Source organism: Candoia aspera, chromosome 4 (genome assembly GCF_035149785.1).
Source record: "Candoia aspera isolate rCanAsp1 chromosome 4, rCanAsp1.hap2, whole genome shotgun sequence".
In the NCBI taxonomy this organism is placed as follows: Eukaryota; Metazoa; Chordata; class Lepidosauria; order Squamata; family Boidae; genus Candoia; species Candoia aspera.
The window spans coordinates 34,232,443-34,254,537 of record NC_086156.1 but is presented as its reverse complement, the minus strand read 5'-3'; the positions used below and the strand labels follow the sequence as shown (position 1 = coordinate 34,254,537).

Here is a 22,095-nt window from a genome sequence, read left to right as displayed (position 1 = left end):
TTGTTTCCCTTTATGTGGCCTCTTCCTTGTCTTGCATACAGGGTATAGGCTGGAAAAATCAAAAAATGTTTCAGATGACAAAAATAACACCATACACATTTTCCTCACATTAGAAAATTATCTCTGTGAAGGTAAAACTATCTAGGAAGGATTGTGAAATATTGTAAGATCTAGCAAAAACAATTTCATCTCAGATTTTGCCTAGAATAGACAAAATGAAAAAATGCATCCTTAAGAGCCAGCAATAGCCATTAGATTTCTGAAATACTGTTGTCTGTACTCAGCAATCAGCTGTACAAATAAAAACCGAATGGTCACTTTACACTTGACAGGTGCTACAGAATCATTCATTGGAGCAAGATCTGAAAATTGTACATTCATCTATGAATTTCTTCAAAATAGCTAATGTAATATCTTGTAAATAATCTTGTATCATTTTTAATACATATTTACCTCATAGGACATCTCTATTCATTTTAAAGGCTTAAAAACTTTGATTAAATTATCTCAAAAGATAACAATATGTGGTTACTAATTTAAAGATCAAGGACTCACTTGCAATCACTTAAGAAACCTGGTCTAGCAATAACTGTATATATAAATAAGCATCATATAGTCCACTTTCTGAGGAATGCATTCCTTGGCATTATATTAGTATGCTTTCAGTGTTCAGGTTCAACTGAAACAAACCACATTTTTCCAGTAAGACGATTAAACTTAGATTGGGATATTAGATCTAACTGCCAGAAGTTGGCAGGAACAGAAAACTCCTAGCTCTTTGTCCATCTTATGATAATTAGGATGTTTGGCAATCAGATGAAGGAGCCCTAATTTAAGTAACCCTTTTATGCATTTTGTCTCACTGGGCCTATGAAATAGCACAGCAGTTAAAAGTCTGAGCTATGAGCTTGAAGTAATAGCTTCACTTTTTTAAAATGAAATAAATGGCTCTTAAACTCTTTGAACATTATGAAGTGCTATAGGAATGCTAACTATCCTGTGAAGCAAGGAGGCATTAGACCCTGGGGATCAGGATAAAGGGCTGCAAATCAAAGGTGGGAGCAGGCATACACACTTCAGCACTGAAATGCCATCCCAAGCTACATGCATGTATTCATATTATTATACGCAAAGATCATGTGGGCTTTGTTCACACAGCCATGATTTCTTTTAACCATGGTTTACTGAATAACCTACAGCTGATCGATTTTATACATGATATTACTCTATAAACCATAATGGCTGAGTTTGTACATGTTAAGCCAAATTCAAACAAATCAAATGCTAGTTTGGTACAGTGTATGAGCTGAACCACTGAACAAGCATACTTCTTGACTTGATTCATGTCCCCCCATATTTAATAATCTTTTTGCAAATGTTTGAAAGGTGTCATACTGACCAGGCAAATTGAATTTATCCAATTTACAACGCATACAGAGGAAACCCCAAGACAGTCAAATACCTACCAGAGCAGAGTCAAACACAGCCATTCAATTCAACAAGTAGCCAACTCATGGAACCCCTCAAACTAGTTAAAGCCTAGTAAGAAGTCTGAAATAAAAATGTTCAGCTGAGAAAATGACACCAGCTGTGGAAAAAAAGGGTGGGGAGGAAAGAGAACAGCCTGTCGGACTCATGCAAGTGCTATACTGTAGTGACATATAAACAATAAAATGGAATGGCACAGGTCCCTCTCAACAGGAAGGATTTTTTTTCCTGTTGCCTCCAGGGAGCTTCCTTTTTTGTCTTGTAGGAAACCTTTCAACTTAACATGTCAGGAAGCCCCTTTGAGGTCTTATTAAAATTCTTCCTTCATGCTGCAATATATGTTGTACAAGGCAGATGACAGCACCCCAACAGTTAATTCTTTATAGTGTAAAAATGGAGGCAACAGAGGCAAAGCAAGAATGCAGCTGACATCTCTGGATAAAATTGCACAGTTGGCATCTTGGAACAAGAAATTAATCAGGAGGGAGAATCAGCTCATAATCCCATGGCCAGCAGTCCTGAGGAGCTGGTCTGCATTATTTACAGTACACAGCTGTGAACTAGATTTACAGGCAATGGCTGCAATCTTGCACCTGGTTATACAAGCCCAGGATCCAGTGACCCCAAGGGGACCAACTTTAGAAAAGATCTATAGTACCAAAGATGACTAGTACACATTCTTGACTGATCATGCAGTAGTAATTTTGACACTTACTGAACTAGAATCTCCTATCTTTACTCTGCTCCTGGTTGTGTAAAAGTTTGCTTCATATTCATATTCAGAAAACCATCTTAAAAGAGTCAGATCTTTGATCTATAATAGCTTGTTACTGTTGACACTAACCAGGAGCTGCTCTTTTCAAAAGCAGCATGAAATTCTGCTCTTGAAATTCTGGTTATCAGAGTGTTCTAGCATCAAACCTTGATGCAAAACAGCTATACCATCCCACTACAGAACTTGGAAGATATTACAGCATCCAGAGAATTTCATTACTTCTCATGATGTTTGGTCTAGAGATGGTCAGACAAAAAATTAGTATACTTTAGTGAAAGACAGAGGCATTATTAGAATTAATGCAAGCTACAGAGGACTTTTATACACCTGACATACTAATTGAGGTAGCAGAAGTAACTTTCAGATCTTCCTCATCTTACCTTATATTCATTTCTGTAGAAGGGCTAGACCTTAGCATGCAGCCTTTTATATGCTCTTTTATTTGCAGTTATAAAAAGATTATCAGCATCAAGTAAGGTGAACTATTGTTAGAATTAGCATGACTGTGAACTGTAAGCAGGAGGTAGTCGTATATGTAAATGTCAGTTACTTATCTGCACTACCTGCCAATAAGGGATCTAAGCTGAGAAGCAAGAAATGCCAAAGCCGAGAGTCCAAATCTGTAGGGGGTGACCTTTATTCATCACATTATTTTTACAGCCTAGAGCATTTCTACTGCTTGGAACTGTAATTCTCAGTCTCATGTTCCCCAATATTGCTGGGCTGCAATATGAATCATTCCAGACCACTGGCCCTTCTGCCTAGAGATAATGTGAGTTTTAATCCATTACAGTATCGGGGACCTAATGTTGGGAACCACTACTCTAGAGCAGTCTTCCCAAATATAATGCTCTTAAGATGTTTAGGGACTGTAGTCTCAAAAATTCTCAGCCAGAAATTCTGGGGGTTGCTCTCCCATACTACTGAAAGATACGAAGTTGGAAAATGATGATGGACACAAATCACAAAATAATCTTTGCCTCCATCCACAAAATTATTGCCTGACTTTTGGGGGCCTATTTATTTATTCATAACATTTACAAGTCATCCTTTGCCCTATTTCAATTTCAGATGAAGTACAATGCAAAATTTTGTCATCATATAAAATATATTAATAAGATATCAAAAAAAGATTTATTTTTCAGAAGAGTGAGAAATGAAAACAATTTATAATACTTGGGTCATCTAAATGTTTTTGCCTGGTGTCAAAAAGACTGCAGTGTTAGCTCCAGGTGAATGCCTTCCATAATCAGGTACCACTGTCAGAAATCTGTCTCCCTTTTTATTGAATAACATGCCTCTGGTAACACGCTGCATCTGGACAAGAATCTCACGAGAAAAGCTTTATTTATGGACAAGCTTGTATAATCCTGTTTCAAGTATTTGGGTCCCAAGACATTTTAAAAATAATCTTGAACTATTTTTATAATAGCAAAAATTAAGTGATTAATGGGAGATAAAAAGCGTCCATCCTCTGAGAAACAAAAGTATTAACTTGTTCACATGAGCCATGAGGTATGCAGAAGTAGAAAATTGAGGCTGTTTAATGGCTTCTAGCAAACAAACAGAAAACCTGGGATGCAGAAAGCATCTCCTTTCTTGAGCCCTTTTCAGTTTACAGCCTTCTGGAGGGAGGTATGATATGTTGGCCTGCTAAATAGGACCATTCTTATTAGAGGTAAGGATCTAAAATGTTGCAATATGTACATGAAAACTGGAGAGACCTATTTTTTTTTCCATCAGGACAGCCAATCACATTCTCATTCAGATGCATGCTCCAATGCAAAAGGGATAAAAATGTGCAAAGGGTTGATGTACACAAACCATTGCCTCCAACATTTGTGTTTCTGCCATCAAAATTCCTTTGGTTGTCTCAAATTCTTCAGCACAGTAATTTTCTACTGGCTCTACGACCAATTACACACTTTCAGCAATTATTCTAGACATCTAAAAGTCCAAGTTTTGTTGCATGGAAATTATTATGCAAAGTCCAAGTTTTGTTGCATGGTCCCCTTTTCAGGGGAGATGGGTGGTGATAAAAAATGTGAAAAATAAATAAATAAATAAATAAATAAAAATAATTTAGTTCTAAAATGTCAGCAATAAGAAAACATGTATTTTACCACAGAAGTAAATGTCCGATTACCACCCTTCAAAAGGACCACAATGGTTTGTTACAATCAATTTTGTACAAATCCTTAAAAAGCATTTTTCCTACTTGGGTTGCATTCCTATACCCACTTCTCTGGAACATGTCCAACTGAGTTCAATGAACTTATTGAGTTGATATGTATAAGATTGCAGAGTTTTCCCCTGTCATTTTCAACTCACTTTTCTTTTTTCTCTCTTCAGAAAACTCTACTTGCCTAAGATTCACAGTTCATTGTTACTATATACAGGCACACATCATTAAAATCTCCCTTCAGATCTTTCTGCTCAAGGAAGATGAGGCATGGAGGGAAGGCCAATATATGCAATGCCATTTAATATAAACCAGATTCATGCATCACACAAAGTTATGGTTTGCTTAACTATAGTTTACAAGTATAATAATTATACAGTATCGTACAACTGATTGGATTTACACATCTGGCTAACCATAAACCATGGATTATAAACTACAATGGCCAAGTTTCCATAGCACAGTCAGAATCAAACATATCTCATTATGGTTAGCAAAAATGTATGAATCCAGCCATTAACAAAACTATTTTTAAGCATTAAGCATGCTTGGTTTTCAATATGATTTGCATATATACAAGTAGACCTGCAAAAGCAGTGAGACAGAAACCCAATTATGTTCTCATTATATTTATTACATTTATATCCTGGTTTCTCTCTAAAACTATAGCATACATGGTTCTTTCCATGTCACCTCTATTTTATTCAACCTATGGGGAGGGTCTGCCTGAAAGATACTGATTTCTACTCAGAAGCAATTATGAATGGACATATCATTGATTGTCCTAGTGACTGATGAACTGATATGTCCCAGGCCTTGAATCTGCTTTAAATCCATTTCCTCCACAAAGTCTGAAATCTCATCCTTGTAATTGTCTTCCACTGGCTTTCCAGGTACAGAGAAAGAACACATCAACAAATATGATGCCATTTATACTCAGAATGGTATGAGCAGGCAAGATACACATTCATAAACTCAAAAGAAAACACAGTATTCCAGGCAGCTGAAAGATCAGAGGACCACATGGGTAGGAAAGAAGGTAAAAAAGGGAATTGGCAAATAGCTCTTCAATTATGATGACAATGATCTCATAGTATCAAAATAATTTCTATACTAGCACATATTAGCAACCCACAGGAAATGTGCAACACGCCCTCTCCCCCAGTGCCCATTTATGGGGCCTGGAGCTCTTCAGTGGATTTGATTTGCTGCCAAAATTCAGCACTGTAATTTGCTGTCAAGGCTATTCAAGAATTGTAACATTCATTTTTACTGTAATATTTTTAAATGAGTTGGAGGTAAAGATTTGATTTCCCCTCCTGTCTCACCCGCTTACTCCCATGGCATGGCTTAGCAGCCCTCTGCCATAGAGGGAAAAAAGAGCAAGTGAGCCCTTACCTGCAATCAGTGAAAGGCTGCACATCCCTACCATATATTTTTATGTACTTATTCAACAATTATACCAACTGCTTGTATTTAGTGCTCTGGAGGTTAACATTTCTTTGCTTTTCCAAGCCCATAATTCCTTTGAAAAATGCTAACCTCAAAACACACTTTTAAGTAAGAATGAAAATAAAAAAGACTGGCAATAAGATGAGGTTTTGAGGCTGTTCTCCTTTTCTTTTTCTCCAAAAAGTTTCCTTCACTTTATGATTGCAATTAATATTTTCATTCTCCTGCAAAAGCTGGTGCTCAATATAAATATTAGCCGAGCGAGCAAAACTGCCATCCTTTCCTCTGCAGTCAGGGTAAGCTCCCCCCCCCCACCCCGCCCCGCCTGTATTTTTCCCATTATTCGTTTAATGCAGAGCAGGGCTGCTGATTACAAAGAGGCAGTTTGACTCCAGCAATAGGTCTTCTTCACTAATCCTCACTGTCATAGAAATTCCAGCTGCTACATGAATAAGAAGCTCAATCCATATTTGCCAGCTCTAATATGAAATCTGTCAGCGCCCAAATTAATGAGTTCCAAATTCCTTACATCACGATAACAGGTTAAGACTGGTCAATTAATTACATAAATCCTTCCCGATTCATTGTGCATTTTCAGGCAAGATTGTGTCTTACATTACTCCATGACACAAGGCCTTTTGGCTCTTGTTGTTCTGGAAAAAAGGCCCCTCATTTAAGCACAGCCTGGCTGCCACCATGAAGTGTTAAATGTCATGCACTGGATTTGCACTTTTCTGTAATTGCTTTTGTTTAAAAAAAAATTAAATTAAAAGCTTTAGCACAGTAGTGCTCTCAGGGAGGGAGAGGGTACATGGATGGGACCCTATAAATCCTTGCCACCTTGAAACTAACTCCCTCATTGCATGTGAGTGGGTCTCTCATAGTCAACTATATTCTCCATATAGGCTTTCCTGGTTAAGGCAATTTCTTCTATTTTGAATAATAGCCTTAAGTTTTGTGATCAAATGTGTAGTGTGTGCTCTTATTCAGAACTCTATCTAGACTATCCTGTAGCCAATGAGAAGATACTGTATCTCTACTGTATTCTCACTGCACAAGATTTTTTTTTTTTTTTTGCAAAACCTTTCATCTGTACGTGCCCCCTTGTGGTAAAATCTAAACTTACCACAGTTTTGGTCTTCTCAATTTTTCATTACTTTCACCTGATTATCCCCAAACTACTTCTTATACCTTCTTCATGTTATTTTAAAAGATATATATAGGCACCTAATATGATACTATATAAAATGAATGGACACAGTAGGAAAATTCTTGTTTGCGTTTACTATTTCTAGTATTGCAAGATTTTTTTTTTGAGAGCATCCTTAAATTTTGTAACAACCTTGCCCAGCTTTCATCATCCAAAGGACTTGGACTGCAATTACCAAAGTTCCCAATCAGAGGGCACTAGATTGGGAAAAGCTGCTAAGTAGCATACTACAGGACTCTTATGCATGATTTTAATTTTGAGTGAACCAAAACATCCTCAAGAACACGTTTTACTTTCTTACAATAAAGCCTTTGGAATGCTCCTTTCTCATCTGGTGAGATGCAGCATTTCTTAGGCATGTTTCTGTAGTTTAAAATATAGAAGGATAGAGAAGTACAATTTGTGGAAATACTCACCCTGAACATATTGTGGCTAAAGTAATAGTTTGCTCCTTCCACATCATTGCCAACTTTGCTACCCCAAGACTTCAGTAGCTTTTTTTGTCTTGAGATCCTCACCTTCCCTTCCCCCCATGATCCATCCAGCACTGCTGATGCCCCCTCCCTTCCTTATAAAATACAACTGGTTACTTGTGCAAGGGAATGTCAGGTCTGCCTCTCAGAGCACCCAAAAGACAATGGCAACGGGTGGGAGATCGGGAGGCAGTAAGCATTATAGTGCCTTTACTTCACAAGGGGCAGGAAAATCCCAGGAGCAGGGAGGTACAAGGAAGTAAGGTTCCCACCGATAGAGAACCATCCATCCAGTATTTGCAGAGGAAATGCAGCAAATCTATCTTCACTGTGTCTCTTCTAAAGGAGCAACTAAAAAGTTTGCCCAAATTTTGGAATTCATTCTACCCTCTGTCTATCTGCTGAGCTTGCCGATTGGAAGGTCGGCAGTTCGAATCCGCGTGACGGGGTGAGCTCCCGTTGCTAGTCCCAGCTCCTGCCAACCTAGCAGTTTGAAAACATGCAAATGTGAGTAGATTAATAGGTACCGCTTCGGCGGGCAGGTAACGGCGTTCCGTGTAGTGATGCCGGCCACATGACCACGGAAGTGTCTACAGACAAACGCCGGCTCTTCGGCTTTGAAATGGAGATGAGCACCGCCCCCTAGAGTCAGACACGACTGGACTTTATGTCAAGGGAAACCTTTACTTATACTTAATCCAATCTATTTCCACACAATTCAGACCATTATAACTGGGTTTAGACAAGATGCTATGCCATTATTAGATTTGCTTGATTTTGGCATAGCACAATGTGTGAATCCAGCCAATGAAATAATCATTGCACCTTAACATCGGCATTATGTGTCTCTCCACATTTCTGTCCAGTACTTAATTTCAGTCGACCGTTAGTTGCAGGAAAATGTAAACGCCTCTGAACATGTGCTGAATACCTCCTGTGATTGAATAACTACAGTTTACTACCATACATCGAAAGTTACAGGAATTGGATTTGAAGCTTCTATTCAGGCTAACTGTATGCCAATTGAAAACAGCCAAAATACTATGAATGTTTTGCTTCTAGAAATAGGAAATTATTATTTAATTACTAGTAGGGACAAATAGAGCATATGGATATAACACTGCATATATTATGACTGCAGTTGGGCGGGTAATGAAATTTTGCAGTATCAGAACATTCTAATCCGCTCTCACTTCATGCACAGATCCTTATATTTTAGATGGTGCATCAATACTGCCACACACATTGCTCTTCCAGTTCCATATACATATAAACTTGGAGGGGGGGTTGGATGATGATGACATAGATTTTATCAACGACATTAAATTCATCTCACGCAAAAGCTTTCCCCTGTTAATTTTAGTTAAATATTTATTTATTGGATTTATCTTCTACCTTTTGTATAGGAATGGAAGGTGTTGATATCATACTCCCTGTGAAGTAAGTTGGCCTGAGTGTTGGCCCAAAGTCACCTGGGGAGCTTCTGTGCCTAAGGGAGGTCTAGAACCTGGGTTTTCCTATTCCTAGTCCAACATCTTTATACCGCATTAGCTTCTGGATAAAAAGATGGAATATAAACTGAATTTATGCTCAATACCATTTGTAGCACTTAAATGCAAAGGCCCTGAGTACTTCACTTTCCCAGAAAAAGTTGCCAACTTTAATACAGCCATAATCCCACTCTCAGGTCCTTCATTGTAAGCAGCACTCAATATCTGGTATCATTTGACTAGTCCTTCTACGCCATCTCTTAATGAATAGAGAGGGTTAAAATGTTTAAATAAAAAGCCTAAGTTAAACAGGTAAAATAGGATCTGGAATAAAATAATGTGGTTAAATATTGGATGTAAGAGGCCTCAATTTATGGATTACTTCTGTCAGCTATTCCCAGTCAGGATTTCTCATCTCCTCCACAACTCCTAGCCAGTACAAAGGTGTTCTTGCACTAAACAATAATGTGTTTTGCCTGATTTTGGATTAGCTTATTGCAGGAATCCAGATGCTGTGATTTATAAATCACAAATTATGGCTTAGTATTACATGAATCCAGCCAGTTAATTCAATAAACCAGGGTTACAAATGTTGAGACCCTCCAAAAACTAACATCAAATTCTAATGCTTAATGTGAGAGAATGGGAAAATTGTGGAATAACCATAATAATTGTATGAAAATCATTGATTGATTGATTGAACTGATTTAACATTAAATTTACATTTAAACTGAATTGAATCTAGATTTTTCCTAGGACTTCCATATTAGTCAACCAGGCTTCCCAGCCAATTTGTGATCTACGTTTCTTAGGCTCAAAACCCCTTCTGTAGAATGGTATTTTCACACAACACACTGTGCCATAGTTTATTAACAATTATAAACCACTCAGAGTCACTGGGAGTTGGGCAGCATATACATTTAATAATTATTTAACTGAAACAACACACTGAACCATAAACTACTGTAACCACATTGGCTGTGTTCATAAATATACTGAGCCATAAAGTACAAACTACTTTACAGCTTATACAGTGGAAATTGAACACTAATGATGTGACAAATATGTCACAAGTCTGCGAGGCTTTCATTGGCAAGAGTCACAGATTAAGCCAAAATGTGGTTTGCCTATTTGCAGTTTAGCTAGTGTGTGATGCACAGCCAACCAATGGCTTCACAAGCCTTGGTTTATGGTGTAATAAACTGTGTGAACCCTCCAGCTGTGATTCCTTCAGTATATAACGTTTAAGCCAATCATGGCTTAGCCTATTGCATGGTCATGTGGTATGTGGAGATTTTTGTTTATTTCAACCACAGGAGCTTGAGAAATTACCAGTGTGTCTTATTCTGGAAAATTCAAGGCCTACTGAGCAAACAAAAATCTTGCTTTCCAGTAAATCCCCTTCGTTAAGAATATGTAACCTAGGTTTGAGTTTTTAAGGATTTTTTTTTAATCCATGCAGTCTTCCTCGTTTTTAAAAGGAGTCCAATCTCCCAAGCCAGGCTTGCAAGCACCACATCCTGCTTTCTTTCCCATCGTTTCAGCTCCCGTATCACTGCAGAGCGCTGAGAAAACAATAACCCTCTTCTCCTGTCCGCCCCCCTCACCAGCTTCGCTGACCTTTATTTCAAGGAGTCACCCGACTACCTCAGTCCCTGCATAGAGAACGACAGCCGGCTGCCTGCGCTTTTGTATAACAAAAGCCCGCCATCCAGCCGACGCCTGGGAATGTAGTCGTCGCCCCTCGCCCTCCTTCCCTGTCCTCCCCCTCCGCCACCACAGCATAGTTGCCTCTCATTTTCCAGCCTCCTGTGTCTGTCATTTCATACATTCATCCGCAAAAGGCGTGGGGGGGGGGGAGCAATGAAGTATTTGCAAGGAGAACGATGCCTCGAAAATCCTTTGTCGTTGGCAATCTCGTCCCCGCATTGTTGCTCCAAGGCGACCGCATCGCTTTCTGGGAAGGGAGGGAGGGGTGCGCGTTGACGTATTCTCTATGGGTCTTTTGGAGGAGTGGGCTGCTGCTCCCTTGATTTGGGCCGTTGCTATGGGTTACGGGATCACGGCCGGCGACAGGCTTCTCTCTCTCCCTGACAAACAGCCCCCAACAAAGCTCAGGCACATGGAGGGCGCCTGGAACACACATTCCCCGGACGGGAGGGGGAGGGAGGGAGCGGGCTGCTGCTGCTGCTGCTGAGCCGTCGCCCTGCGCGCACCGGCAGTTTTGCGTGCGGCATTTGCAGCTGCGGGGGGAAAAGTCCAGCATGCGGGGTTGAAAAGAGGGGGGCGGGTGGAAGAAAAAGTGGATCAAGGCCCTGAGGTAAGAAACCAGCGGACTACTGTACTCTATTCCAGGTCGTGGGTTCAAAAAGTGGCCTGAGAAACCAGGTTTGGAGAGAGAGGAAAGCTAATCGCTTACTGATGACGAGGCATTCCTGTTTTGCTTATCCTAAAATGAAGCCAGATGGCTTGCGGGTGGATTTTTTGCTTCGTGCGGCGGGGGGATGGGTGGGGAGGATAACAAGCAGGGGAGGGAGACCGGATCTTGATGCTGGAGGTGATCCCAAAAAATCAAGCCTATAGCAAGGAATGGAGGTGTCGCTGAATAGAGTGACTTTAAAAAAAAAAGTTACCCAGCGAAACAATTAACCAATGAGAGAAAACTTTTTGAGTTTGAGGAAGCGGGATGACGGTGCAATGCTAAGCAGTTGGTTTGTCGGTGGGCGACTGTTTACAGAGGCCAGTAAGGAAAGGGTTACGTTGAAAAGCGATTTGTCAGAAAAGTTAAGAGATGCGGCAGTCCATGTCAACAGATTCTTTTTCTCACACACACACCCGGCCTTTTACAGTTACAATTCTCTTTTTATGATTTTATTTGAAATTAAACTCGACAGCTAACCAATTCATCGTATGGACAACTGTAGGCAAAAATAACTATATTCCCAAATTATTTTTAATCGGCGTAAAATCATGCAGGAAGAGAGAGTAATATATGCGCAGAAGAGCTAAGCATTTTCGAACAACAAAAAGGTGTATAGAATTTTTTCCTCTTTGAATTTTGTAAAATGTGATCTGACTAAAAAGAAATGGCAGCCAAATGCACCTTTTATTTGCTGATCTCTATAAGGGTTTTGCTAAAAAGAAACTTTGGGAAACTTTAAAAAAAAATTAAAGTATCACTGCAAAAACAAATACTTTTTAAAAGTGCAAATATTTATTATGGAAAAAAATCACATTAGTGGACTACTGCTTATAGTTACCAAGAAAATAGAGGGCTTTATAGTCTGCTAGATATTTTTGCCTGCTTTACATGCACTTTTTCCAGATGTAGCTGAGAAAATGAGCTGTACAAATTACAAGCGAATAAAGAGTGAATTTATTCTCAAAGCTTTGTAATAGCAAGTTGTTACAGAAAATCTTCAGCATATGAAGGTGTGTGAATTACATATAAAATATGTAAATCGTCAGATTTATCTTTCCATAACATACTGAACAATAACAAAAAATATGGCTGACAAACTATGAAAAATATGAAAACTTAGAAAATAAATTCCTTTTCCTTGCCTTCTATATTTATATTGCACAAAATAAAAGGAACAATTTAAACATGGGGGAGAACAAATAATCCAAAAATGGGACATGTGACTTGGAAAATTCATGGTGTCTTTTTAGAAAACTAACAACTTGCTTTTATACATGCTTACTCAAAAATGTCTCAGTAAGTTCAGTATGGCATATTCATAAAAAGTGTGTATAGAAGTACAGGCAAAATAATTGGAGATAATCTTGCCATTTTTCAAAATCAAAACACCACAAACAAAAACAAAAGAACATAGAAAATGTTTTATTTTGGAAATGTAACAAAATAGGAGCACTTTATAGACATTTTAAGACTCCAAACATTAGCGTTTAGGTATTTCACTAATATTTGATAGACATAAAATATTTTAAGGGCCATGCTGCAATCAGATACACGTACCTCAGAGTAAACAATTCAAAGGGATTTACATCTAGGTAAGCATGTATGGGTTTGCTGTATGAAAGGTAGGAATACAGTAATACTGAAGCAGCGCAATTAATATGCACCATATTGATAAACTGAACGACAAACTGCATCACATCTAGCAATTCACAATGGAATTTGAATGTGACAGTGGATCCCAAGCCTTGTTTGCTATACTTAAGGCTGAAATGTTTATTCTCCAGCAGGCATCAATTAAATGATACCACGGTCTTTAGACTTCATATACTAAAATTAGTAACCACTAAATTTATAGCGTACAAATTGCTTCAAATCAACAGAAATGGCTCTAGATTTCTGTAATCTTAGTAAGCAATAATACCTTATTTCATTTCCTTTGGTCTTTTTTTCTCTTTCCTCTGTTGGATGCCTTTTGTTCTTTTCACTGTAACAGTTGCAAGCACTGCACTTGCGACTTTAATTACGTGTTCTGACAGTTACCTAAACATAACCAGCTAGCCTTCTTTTGGTAATTAGGCCTAAATAGTTTTATCCAATTCAATAAAAAATGATCTGCAAGATTCTTTTATGTTTATGCTCAACCACAATAGCAAAAGGATTGTTGGCTTTAAATATGCTTTACCTGCATTTCTTTTTTCCCCTTCAGTTCCTAAATATATTCCATGACCTTCAAAAATATTACTTAATGTGAATAAAACTTGAATATGAAAATGAATTCCCTAGGTTGTCACCTAGGGAGATGCATGCATTTTTTTTATTATGTACTAGTTAATTTTACTGGGCTGTCCAACATGAATAAGTTTAAAAGTTGTGCAGCTAGATACTTTAAACATTCATATCCAAGAAATTCAATTATCTTTCGTCTACTCCAGTATTTCCTGCTCCCCTGTTTACTGGCTAAAATCTAGTTCCTCCATTGCTATCTCTAGGAAGAGAAAAAAATCAATTTGAGAATATAGCAGACATTTTTATAACAAGAAAGTTTGCTGCATGATGCTGTTTCTTCATTGCATCAAAAAGCAAGCACACTAGGTTTCTCCAACCTGGCGCCTTCCAGTGTGTAGGACTTCAATTCCAATGGGATTATGGGATTGAAACATACATTTACGTGACCTGTGACAATCGTTAGGCAAGCTTAAGCCTATTGACTTCAACTGCATCTAAGCATACCTAACTCAGCACTTGATGATACTCTATGACTTTGACAATAACACTGTGCCCAAGAATTTATTGAGATGAAGCTAATATTTTACAATGTCTATTGAAAACTCGTTTGGTCATTTATTCCTCTATTGCTGAACACTTTTGCGTACTTACCTGGCAATGCGTCTCATTAAAAATTGTTATTTTTTTTAATTAAGTTTTACATATGGATTATGATTTAGAACTGTTTGGTTTGTATAGTATAATAGAATTTTGTAGCTATATTGTCATTTAAAATGCCAAATGAAAATAGAATTTGTACATTTTGAGGTCAGATACTCCAATATATTTCAACACCATTCTTTAGGAGATTTTCTCTGCTCTCCTTTATAATGTGCCCCACAGGATCACACCAGGAAATCTAAGATACTGAAAGTGTCTACAGGTGTAATTCATACCATTCAACAATATAAACCAGCTTTCACCTACTTGGCCCCCAGATTTCTTAGACTATTACTTCCATAATTCCCAGCCCATAGGAACTATACTGCATACATTGTATATTTTTCAAAACTGGTTTGAAAACAGAAAACACGTGCTTTGGCAAGTGGGTGGAAGGGTCACATGCAACTTTCAAGTTATGCCTGTCATTGCAGGGACAGCAGAGTGCAAGTAATATTTCAGGGTTCTTCAGGAGCTGTGCTTCCTTTATGTCTGTGTGAATTGCTATCATCGCTGCTGTGTTCAAGCCCAGAGGATGAACTGCAGAGAAAGGGGGGAGGGGGGAAGAGAGAGAGGAAATTGGTTTTCACAACACACTCAAAGCCTGAGTAACAGAGGAGAACTTTAATTATCCCCAGTCACAAAAGAGAGACAGGAAATTTGGACTTTTAATTAGTCATTTGGAGTGCAGTTGGATATTTTTTTTAGTGAGATAATTTAAACGCGAATAATTCAAGTCTGACTAAATGAAATTCACATAATCAGAATGCAGATAATTGAATTTCTACTGCATTCATTAATTCAATGTGGAGGTGTATGCAAAGACTTCTATGATGAGCTGTCACAGCTCAATAAAATCTCAGTCAATTAATTTTTTCATTATCTTAGTATTGCATCAACAACAAAAAAGCTGAAGTGTTTTTATTATCATGTGTGCATGTTTAGCAGAATGTAAGGAAGTAACCTCTCAGAATCTGAATCGGCATAATTTTCTTTTTTCTTCTCTTCATGTTCTGCAGGAAATCGTCGTTTCAAACTGGCAAAGCCATGGATTGCTTCAGCCACAGAATATTTCGTGTTTCCAGATACACAGGCCTCAATGTCTTCAGGACTCAGCTGTGTTTGTACGAAGAGATGAAGTCTACTGTCTGAAAGCAACACTGGATTCTGGAGTACCCTTTAAAAAAATACAAAATTTGAGCTGCCTTCCAAGAACATTTACTCAATATTGTTTTGCCTTAAAGTTACTTTTAATTTCATACCCATTGCAGTTTGAATGCAGTATAAATATTATAATGTGTTTGAGCAAGTGATACCTACCTTTATTAAATTATTTGGAATTTTAGGTGAGTAAAAAACATGAAGCTAATAGTTATGAACATCTGTTATATAAGTAATTTTCAAGGATTTTTTTTTAAATTTACCCATCTGTTACTACCATGTGGATCAATTACTTGTTTGGCTGGGAGAAAGGGTGTGTGCCTCTATGTGTGGTGGTGGAACTAACATAATATTATGGGAAATGATGCATAATCGGTAATTTTGAATATGTGATAAAATTATTGCCTTGGTATTATAGAATTTACAGAAATCAAATGCCTATGTAAAATAGAAATTATTTATTTTGCAAATATATGTATTTTTCTCAATATAAAAAGTGCAATTACCATTATGTATGTTACCTTTACAAAGGTTGATAAAATTACTTGAGATGAATGGGAAAAAGAATCTTTTACTTCAGTTAATTTTAAAAAAAAATTTAACGGCATATAATCTTAAAATGAAAATGTTCAATTCAGCATGTATTTAAGACAATTTAATGTACAGTTAACATTAAATACATCCAACTATAGTAGCATTTTCCCAGGAAATTCAATAAAACAACAGAATGGTTTTGCTTGCACAACACCATGTCATAAAATCTATTTTTTTCAATCTAGTTTTGTTCAACATCAAAATACATTTCTATTGGTTTATTTAATTAAGCAAATACAAATCCTAAAAGATCATTACTTATGTATTAAAATTGTAAAAGTTTCGATCCTTTGCTGTTTTACTTAATATTTGTTGATGTCAGTTACTCTTATCCTTAATGTTCTCTTAATCACAATCCTGAAATTTAACTGGGGGTAGTCAAAGTAAACAATTTCAGGACTGCAGTTTATAATTGGTAACACATTCATGATAATTTTCTCCCAGAGAAGCCATTAATTTAATATGAATAACTAAAGCTATACTCTGCCTTCCTTACAGGGGACAACCTAAAAGCACATCTCATAATTCTGTTTTGGAGAAAGCCCATTTAGATTAATCTTATTAAAAATAGCTGTGAGGGGATCAATATTGACATTATACAGCCTTCCCAACCTGGTGCCTTACAGATATTATGGGATTACAACCTCTGTTATCTATCATCAATGATGGGACTTGTAGTCTAACACATCTCAATGATGTCAGATTAAGGAAGTCTGATACAGTAAAACAATATTTTGATAATTAATGGCTCATCGGGTTAAAAAAAGTAGAAAACTAGGGTTGGAACTATTTCCTACAGGCTGTATAATATGAAAAAGAATGGCTGTAGTGTATATATCCTGAAGAGGAAGGAAGAAGAAAATTAAATAATTTCAAAATTGGGATGTGGGAGAAGAGAGAAATAAAATGAGATAAGGGTTAGACCAGCCTCAATTATGTGTGCTAGAAAAGAAACATTAAGGCATCTCTCTTGATCTGGGATACTCATTTTAAATATCTAAGTAAAACTTTGGAACTTAAGAAGTTTGCAAAGGTTTAACCTGTTTCTCAGACAGCTGGGCAAGAGAATGTCTGAATGACTAACAGTTTCATCAGAAGAATGAAATTAGTATTGAAATACAAGTTCTGTCATTAATTGTGTGCAACATCATGATGCACATATAAATGGAATGGCACTTGTATCATGATGCCTGTTTCATCATTGGCCCCTACAATGGACATCCATAGTCCTGAATTTAAGTCCCCACTCAGCCATAAAGCTCCTTGGGTACCTCTGGATTCTATTCAAGCCCACTTAAGTCTAACCCACTTTACAAGGTTGTTGTGAAAATAAAATTGGGAAGAGGGGGAAGCATGCATGCTACCTTGAGACCTTGGGGAAATAAAAAGGAGATAAACAGGAAGCATACCAAATCCTGAAACTCTTCCTCCCTTAAAATTGAGTCTACACTATTCACATCCTTCCTCCAAATTTCTAATTTAGCCTTTAAAACAAGGACATCTTGGATAGTGCAGGATGTATGGGTATGTGAAGCAGCACTCCTGTATGGAACCCCCCAGTTCACTGCAAGGTGGCACCCCCCACCTCAACCCCCCAGTTCACTGCAAGGTGGCACCTTGATACAGAAAAGCAAGTTGCTACACCTTGATATCTCCAATTGCTTTCTTCAGTGAAAATATCTTCTGTGTATGCATGCACAGAACACTACTGAACACCAGTGAAGTGGCCAATTTGTCATGCAGCAGCTCCAATACAATGCTTAGAAGCAGGATACTATGCTTTGAAGAGCTGTGTTCAGAGGATGCTTCACCCAAGTCACAATCGAAGCAAAGCAATCCTTCAAGGTTTTATACAGATGTAATTCATACATGCACACAAGTATGCTCTGATATATTATCTAATTGCATGCACATTAAAAACAACATTATGCAGGAACCTCAGATGATGATGAACTCTAGTGGACTCCACTAATTGCCATGGCCATTAAAGGTGCTGCATATGTCGTACTCCTCATACTACAGTGATGAAGGTGAACAGGGAACAAAATACTACTGATAATCCAACTTGGTATTATGTTCTCTTACTCATACAACTATTCAAACACCAACAATCTAAAATATCTAATGTCTATACTGTATTCATTTTTGACTGAGTATAGATTACACTTTTCAGCACATCAGTGTAAGATACTGGACACTGTTCATAAACAAGGGCGGTTCAGTAGGGGAAATTTACTGTCTTGTGGAATTCATGAAAATCAGTTGGACTTCAAAGGACTTCTTAAATTTGAATTGCGTCCAAATGTGAATGGAGAACAGCAGCAATGTCCATGGCTTTAAACCAGAAGTACATAACCTCAGCCTTACTTTCAGCCCCAGAAACACTCTAAAATCTGAAGCAAAATATAATTCTAATATGATAAAAAGGGAAAATTGATAAATATGTGGGAAACAATCACATTAACGGTATCTAAACAATGTATTATAATGTAAATTAAATTAAATCTAATTTAATTTAATTTTTTGTGTTGCCCTATCTGATTCCAAAAGTTTTTTGTCTTATTTTCGGTAGTATACCTTCTACCTCAGCACCCCACTGAAAGACTAAGTGTGGCTCTTGATCTGAAAAATGTATGCAATTCTGCTTTAACTTCCATTTCAAGCTGACTCATGTTACATACGAAATCCCAAACAAACAAATCTAAGCATTAACCATCCCTCCCCACCCCAAAAAAGTCCTACCTATTTCCTAACAGATACTCATAACCAAATACTATTGTTTGAAATATACATACAATTCAATTCTCAATAGATATTTTCAACGGTACCTTCAGTAGTTTGTGTCACCGAACTAAAACCTAAGTAACTGTTGATAAGATTACACCACAGTTACTTCTTTGTTACTATTTGAAATGTATTTTATTTTCTTTGTAAAATAATGGGTAATCTTTAAAATTGATTTTTGATGGTTTGAGGCACTGCACCGCAAAAATAATGAGCACTAATGTCAATGATATTGGACAGAAATTCATTTTAGCTTTATTTCATGTCCAGTGCAATTTTGCTAAGCCTTGAACTGCCAAAGCACTGTTATTAACTTGCTGGTAACCTAACATATGGGAACAGCAAACAAAAGTGATAAGAGTATAGGTTGATCTAACCACATCAAGGCTAGCATTGCCCCTCCCCCTCCCTGCCACTATAATTCAATTTCCACTTTTATTTTTCACTGGATTCATTATTTTACAGTCATTCTCTTTTCTGCTTAATAGTGCCATCTGGAGGTTAAAAGAAATGATCAGAGATAATAAATTAGAAACAGGTAGGGTATCCCAGAAATGCAAACATGCCAAGTGTGAACAGACATGTACTCAAAGGTCTGTAATGTCTTTCTGTCCTTTGAGGTAGGCCAGGTCAAGAAAAAGGCATGACAGGAATTCCAGAAATGCTCTTTATTGTAGCAAAGTAGAATAGCAGAATCTTGTCGCAATATTGTTTCTGCCCCATCTTATACTGAACAAAATCAAGGTGGATTATGAGCGTTTTTTCCCCTCAAGTTTCCCTCTATCTCAAAACTTCGTAATCTTTTTCTCAAAGTCCCCCCTTAACAGATTGCTCCTTCCTTCCAAGTATCCCTAAGGTCAGTTCTACATTCCTATATATTTTCCTACCCCTTTATTAGGAAGAATAACATTTAATGTTTGCCCTTTGCATCCAGGGTCCAGATTTTGATTGAAAAGGGAGAGAGTGGGGCAGTTTAAATCATGGTTTAACCAGCCCTTATGCTGCCCCCGACCTCCTTGCCTTGTACACTTGGCTTCTAATTTACTGGCTTGTAAGCAGTCCTTAAGCCAGTTTTAGGCATCACAGGAAATTATGTTTCAGAGATGGGAATCAATGTTTGTTCCTTCTTTCTTCCCTTGATAGAGATATACGTGGAAACCAAATCCACATGATAAAGCCCCAATTGAATGCAAGTAGTCCATTCCCACATCCATCTTACAATGTTGCTGAGTTAACACACAGTTCTAAGCCATAATGTGGCTGGTTTGGGTTTGGCTTAGCATGAACCATAATTTATAACTTATCATTATATCTGAAACTCATGGTTGTCATTAGTTCAACCCCCCCCCCACTAAAATTAAGCATGGTTTAGCATGCTGTGGGAACCTGGTATGTAACTAAAGGTAGTCCTCGAGTTAAGATCATTTGTTCAGCAACCATTCAAAGTTATGACAGTGCTGAACGAATGGTGGTTACGATCAGGCCTCAAAGCTCTGGCCATCCCAGCATCCCCGTGGTCATGTGATTGCAATCTGGGCATTTGGCAACTGGGTCACACTTACGATGGTTGCAGTGCTTTGCAGTCACAAGATCGTGATTTACGGCCTTTCCTGCCAGCTTCCCACAGCCAAAGCCATGGGGAAGCCAGCAGGAAAGGTTAGTTACTTGGGTAAGTCTCCCCCACCTGTGCACCCTCCCCCAGCCCCTCTGCGCCACAGCTAGCTAGCCACTTGCACACCCTCCCCTACCACTCATGCACCCTTCCCCACCTGGCAACAGCCACCCCAAGCCCCACCATGCTCACGCCGTGCTTCCCCTGCCGCTCATGAACCCTTGTGCACCCTCTCCCACCAGGTAGCAGCCACTTACCTGCCTGCCAGCCTGCTTGCAAGCCGCCTGGGACTTGCAACTTCTTGCTGGCTTCCCCACTGGCTTTGGTTGTTGGAAGCCAGCAGGAAGTTGTGAGGAAGTGCTCACTTAATGACCCATGATTTTTGCCTAACGATAGCAATGGGGTCTGCAGGGATTGTCGCTAAGCAGTGCAGTCACGTGACATCATGCTTTATGATCACATCACTTAGTGACAGAAATAGACATTTCCCATCCCAATTGCCATCGCAACTTGAGGACTACCTGTACATGCAGTCTTAGTAACTGAGCCGGCCTTTTAAATGCATTAGCCTAATAGGGATTTTCTAATTTAATAAATAAGGTTAGAAAATGTTGAAGCTGTGTATGCAACCATTTTTTCTGGGGTTGATACATCACTGCTTGTCAGGTTGAGATTTGAGCTAGCCCTTGTTTCCAGTTATCAGAAAAATCCATTAGGTTGCAGAGGGCTGCCAAGAGAAGCTTGCTTTCATCCTCTGATCAGCTGAGATCTCCAAAGCATAGTTTGCAGCCCTCTGTTGGACAGAATTAGGTATGCTTGAAGCATATTAATTTCACTTGCCTAACTGCATACGTGGTGAAGAAACAGGCTTTCAGCTCTATTTGTAACTGGCTTCTATATGCTTTAAATAATTATTTTATCTTCCACTTTAGTCTAAGCAATCCTAGGTGGCCATGAAGCCTTTGGCAGCAATTGGCTTAGTTGATAAAAATGTTCTAGAATGTTCACAAACACTTCAACTGTTGAGATAATGACAGACACTTTCCAACTTTGAATGTTTGCAACCTGTATTTTGCTGAAAGAAGCAAAAGTCACTTCAGCTATGGTGATGGAGAGAAATGCAAACAAACTGGGGAGGGGGTGGAGACTGCAGCCCAAAACAATGACAGGATTGAGAGATCAATGCAAAGAAATAGTGGGAATAGAAGTGCTTAAAGGGTAAAAAGCCTAGAAGGAATATGGCTGGGAAACAGGATTTTTTTTTAAAGGCAGATAATAGACAAATAGACAACAGGGTGGAGAAGAAAAATTGTTGAGATGATGGACCACTGAAAATAGTGACTTGAAATGAAGGGAAGTGTCCTAGCACTACTGGGTAAGAAATGTGTCTGCAGCCACTAAGGTATCTCCTATCACCAGGTTCTATGTCTTGACCACTTTTTTATTTTTTTATTCTTGTAGTTTAAAGAAGAAACTGGCATACTACTAAACAAGAACTAGAAAACAGGATAATGTATTATTGTGATG

At 38.1% G+C, this 22,095-nt stretch overlaps 1 protein-coding gene and 1 long non-coding RNA gene across 2 annotated transcripts in view; one reads left to right on the top strand and one right to left on the bottom strand.

The window, feature by feature from the left end:
• The first annotated feature begins 11,262 nt into the window (after positions 1–11,262).
• On the top strand, positions 11,263–16,133 carry LOC134497843 (uncharacterized). The gene is made up of 2 exons (XR_010067961.1): positions 11,263–11,390; positions 15,437–16,133. It is a non-coding gene; the product is annotated as an uncharacterized LOC134497843 (long non-coding RNA).
• SNX10 (sorting nexin 10) overlaps positions 12,899–22,095 on the bottom strand; it is a 41,779-nt gene continuing 32,582 nt past the window's right edge. The window contains exons 6-7 of the mRNA XM_063303788.1: positions 15,382–15,594; positions 12,899–14,957 (exon numbers count right to left, since the gene is read on the bottom strand). Coding sequence (XP_063159858.1) covers positions 14,876–14,957; positions 15,382–15,594 — 295 coding nt within the window. The 3' untranslated portion in view covers positions 12,899–14,875. The remainder of the gene's footprint in view (positions 14,958–15,381; positions 15,595–22,095) is intronic.